The 2,296-nt window shown below is 40.3% G+C and overlaps 1 protein-coding gene across 1 annotated transcript; it reads left to right on the top strand.

The window, feature by feature from the left end:
* The first annotated feature begins 239 nt into the window (after positions 1 to 239).
* On the top strand, positions 240 to 1,839 carry LOC147919940 (cytochrome P450 93A3-like). Its single transcript, XM_087504362.1, has 2 exons — positions 240 to 1,072; positions 1,140 to 1,839. The coding sequence occupies exons 1-2, from the start codon at positions 554 to 556 to the stop codon at positions 1,815 to 1,817; spliced, it is 1,197 nt and encodes a 398-aa protein (XP_087360488.1). The 5' UTR covers positions 240 to 553; the 3' UTR covers positions 1,818 to 1,839.
* Positions 1,840 to 2,296: the final 457 nt, after the last annotated feature.

The following is a 2,296-nucleotide window of genomic DNA, read 5'->3' as shown; positions in this document are numbered from 1 at the left end:
CTAGTCATTTTAATTTTTTTAAGACAAAAAATAAGAATAACCATGGTTAGGGAACTCTCAGTAAATGTTGATGACTTGATAGCCAATTATAAAATCAAAACAACGGCTCCTAGGTTCCCTACATCAAATCTATGAATAAAATAAAACATGACAGACATTTTTAGTCTCTTCAAGAACCTATTTCGCATGGACAACCTGGACTATGTTTTAACTGTGATCACTGTATTCTCTGTCTGTTGGTATTTTTGGTATTCACCTGTAGTCTCCACCTTTGCCACCGCGACCTTATGGCTTTCCTATTATCGGCAACCTTCCATTCCTTCAACCAGAGCTTCACACCTATTTCCAAGGGCTGGCTAAAAAGCACGGTCCTATTTTCAAACTCTGGCTCGGGGCCAAGCTGACAATTGTGGTCACCTCTTCTGAAGTGGTGCAAGAGATTCTCAGAACCAATGATCTCATCTTTGCGAACCATGATGTCCCTGCTGTTGCTCCGGCCAATACGTACGGTGGTATTGAGATTGTTTGGTCACCCTATGGACCAAAGTGGCGGATGCTTAGGAAACTATGTGTTAACAGGATACTAAGCAACGCCATGCTGGATTCCTCTACTGAACTCCGCCGTGGAGAGACTCGGAAAACAGTCCGATACTTAGCAGACCAGGCTCGGGTCGGGTCGTCTGTTAACCTGGGAGAACAGATATTCTTGATGATTTTAAATGTTGTGACGCAGATGCTATGGGGCACGACGGTCAAGGGAGAAGAGAGGGAGATTGTTGGAGCCGAGTTCTTAGAATTGATTACAGAGATGAATGACCTCTTGCTAAAGCCTAATATCTCTGACTTTTTTCCGGTATTGAGCCGGTTTGATCTTCAGGGTTTGGTTAAGCGTATGCGAAGACCGGCTCAAAGGATGGACCGGATGTTTGACCGGATCATTAACCAACGGCTGGAGATGGATAGGGACAGTGATGGGAGAGTTGTGGATTTTCTGGACGTATTGTTGAAAGTTAAGGATGAAGAAGATGACAAGACAAAACTAAACATGAACGATGTCAAGGCGTTGCTCATAGTTCGTTAAGAAATTTTGTCCCTCATAATGCAAATATATTTGTTAAAAGTTGGTTTGTTTATTGTAGGACATGGTGCTCGGTGGTACAGACACATCATTACACGTCATAGAATTCGCGATGGCCGAGCTATTACACAACCCGGATATCATGAAGAGAGCTCAACAAGAGCTTGACAAAGTTGTGGGCAAAGAAAAAGTAGTGGAGGAATCTCACATCTCTAAACTTCCATACATTCTCGCCATTTTGAAAGAAACTCTAAGGCTTCACACAATTACTCCACTCCTTGTTCCTCGCCGCCCTTCACAAACCACCGTGGTGGGCGGCTTTACCATCCCTAAAGATTCAAAGATTTTCATCAACGTGTGGGCGATCCATAGGAATCCAAACATATGGGAGGATCCACTAAAGTTTGATCCTGACAGGTTTCTTGATAAGTCTTGTGACTTCAACGGAAATGACTTCAATTATCTACCGTTTGGGTCTGGTCGCAGGATGTGTGCGGGAATGGCTATGGGCGAGAGGGTTGTTCTTTACAATCTGGCTACGGTCTTGCATTCTTTTGGTTGGATAATTCCCCAAGAAGAGAGAGTTGGGGTCGAGGAAACTTTCGGGATCGTGTTGAAGCTGAAAAATCCACTTGTTGCCACGCCCGTGCTAAGGTTGTCCGAATCTTTATCTCTAGTTCAACACAAAGGAAAACTGAATGTTCTACTGCGGGCATATATGTGTTGTTGTATGATTTAATAAACTCCGTAATATTACGTGACTGGAAAATCTCCATATCTAACTTAATTTGGTCACCTATACGACTCTTGAAAAGAAAATAAGACACAAATACTTAATGTGAAATACATGATTTTTTACAATGTAGTTTCATAAAATAAAAACTAATGTGAATAGATGTATAATTACCATATGTATAGATGTTAAAAAAAAATTACCATATGTATATAAACTTATTTGTATCTAGGTTATTGTTACATTTGGGCACAAATTAAAATTTGCTATTCAGCAAACGATAAGCATGTTAACAAAAGCCAAGTAAGGAATGTTACTAAGAACATCATCTTCTCTCCATGATAGCAATATACCATTTACTATAAAGACAAAGAGTTGGTCAGTAAACCGAATCACACCATAACAAGAAGAAACCCGGTCTTTTTAATTTTATAGTTACATACAGTAAAACCTCTATAAATTAATACAGCCAGGACTATGAAATT

Source organism: Camelina sativa, chromosome 20, assembly GCF_030686135.1.
Source record: "Camelina sativa cultivar CO46 ecotype springtype chromosome 20, ASM3068613v1".
NCBI classification, from domain to species: domain Eukaryota; kingdom Viridiplantae; phylum Streptophyta; class Magnoliopsida; order Brassicales; family Brassicaceae; genus Camelina; species Camelina sativa.
Note: the sequence above shows the minus strand (reverse complement) of the source record. Positions and strands in the feature narration are given on the sequence as shown.

What these genes read in the sequence shown, in the direction of transcription:
- LOC147919940 (XM_087504362.1), top strand. Translation starts at nt 554, where the DNA reads ATGCTTAGGAAACTATGTGTTAACAGGATACTAAGCAACGCCATGCTG. An exon ending in ATGTCAAGGCGTTGCTCATA is followed by an intron (nt 1,073 to 1,139) that starts GTTCGTTAAGAA and finishes TGTTTATTGTAG; the next exon opens with GACATGGTGCTCGGTGGTAC.